The 1,542-nt window shown below is 54.3% G+C and overlaps 1 protein-coding gene across 1 annotated transcript in view; it reads left to right on the top strand.

The window, feature by feature from the left end:
* Positions 1-1,198: 1,198 nt before the first annotated feature.
* The window catches only part of RBL1 (RB transcriptional corepressor like 1), a gene marked incomplete in the record, with an annotated part of 80,383 nt that continues 80,039 nt past the window's right edge, over positions 1,199-1,542 (top strand). Inside the window, 1 exon segment of the mRNA XM_014586150.2 lies at positions 1,199-1,542. Within this exon segment, the coding sequence (XP_014441636.1) occupies positions 1,215-1,542 (328 nt within the window).

Raw genomic sequence — 1,542 nt, 5'->3', positions numbered from 1 at the left:
AAGATGACATTTAGTTGAACTTGAATGACAAGGAGCCTGACTAGCAAAGATAAGGCAAAAAGCAGTTGGGGCATATTCTTAGCATATGAGAAAGGTCTTGATGCAAGGAATAGCTTGATCCCTAACTTTTTTTTTTTTTTTTTTTTGGAGAGGTTTTTTGCTATAGGGCATGTGGGCTCTCCAGAAAGACAGAGCGAGACAGTGAGACAGAAAGCAAGAAATCACCCCCCAGGGGGGATGGCCACACCGCAATCCCTTCTCCTCCATTCTCCTCTCAGGATATTGGGAAATCTTGGAGAACGTACACACATGTGCCCGGCGTGAGTTTAAGCCACCAGGGCCAGGACTCGAACTGTGGTCAAGTACTTGGGAGTCCAGCGACATAGCCATTAGCCAACTGCTAGTCCCGACTCCTAACGTATTTAAGGTTCCAAAGCAAAGCCTTGAGGTTGAACCTTACAATATAAGGGGGTCTGGGTGGAAGTGGGGTAGGGAGAATTCAATGCATTACACCAAGGTGGAGCCAGATCATTTGGGGTTTGTAGGCCATGGAAAGGAGTTTGAATATTATTTCAAGGGCCAGAGAAATTACTGAAGGATTCCATGTGAATTAATGACATGCTCTGGTTTACCCTTTTAAAGGATCACTCTGGTTTCAGGCTAATGCTCAGGCCATTTGTAAGCCTGACATGACTTGTATTTACTTGGGCAGTTCCAGGAGTCCCGGGTGAGAAAGGGCCCCCTTGCTGCAGTCCTCTCAGCCTGCGTCGTTTAGCGGCTAAAACGAGATTGGGTGGCGTCCCTTACTATCCTTGCTTCACCAGTCCTTAAACAGACCCTCACTGGGAACAAGGGACGTGGAGGAGAATGCAAGGCGCCAACGCCCATTCTGTGCCCACTTGTATCTCCGAAGTCACCGGGCTAGGCTGTCAGACTCCGTTTGACACTGGGGCAGTGACAAACCCAGGGTCCATGGGTGAGAGGGATAGACAAGGCTCCTCGCTGCAACGGGCAAGACACTACCTTCCACAGGTAACCCTCCCCTGCCCAAGCAGAAGTGGCCGCCAAGACGCGACCGGCTTGGCACTGCACGGCAGGAGCTGGACTACAACTCCCAGCAGACTCCGCGCGCAGCAGCGGATCCCTCCGCCCCCATCTACCCCGCGGGTCGGACCCCCTGCTGCCAGTCAAGGACCAGAGCCAGGTTTTCCAGGATGCGAGGTCCGTCTTCTTCTCAAACTTCCCGAGAGGAAGGCCTGGGAGCCCCGAAAAAGAAACGAACTTATTTTGGGGAGAAATGCGGAAGCAGACGACTGACAGACAGCGCTCTGAATCAGCGACTTTCGCGCGCTTTGGCGCAGGTGGTTGTGGGTAATGCACTCAGGCGGGAGAAAGGAGCTGGAGGCCGGGGTGCGCCGCCCGCAGGACCCGAGGGGATGTTCGAGAGCGGGCCCCACGTCGACGGGGCGGCGGTGGTCGCCGCGGCCGGGGAGGCTCTGCAAGCCCTGTGCCAGGAGCTGAACCTGGATGAGGGAAGCGCAG

This window comes from Tupaia chinensis, unplaced genomic scaffold, assembly GCF_000334495.1.
Source record: "Tupaia chinensis unplaced genomic scaffold, TupChi_1.0 Scaffold000115_1, whole genome shotgun sequence".
Taxonomy (NCBI): Eukaryota; Metazoa; Chordata; class Mammalia; order Scandentia; family Tupaiidae; genus Tupaia; species Tupaia belangeri.
The sequence above is the reverse complement of the archived record's forward strand: the minus strand, read 5'-3'. Positions and strand labels throughout refer to the sequence as shown.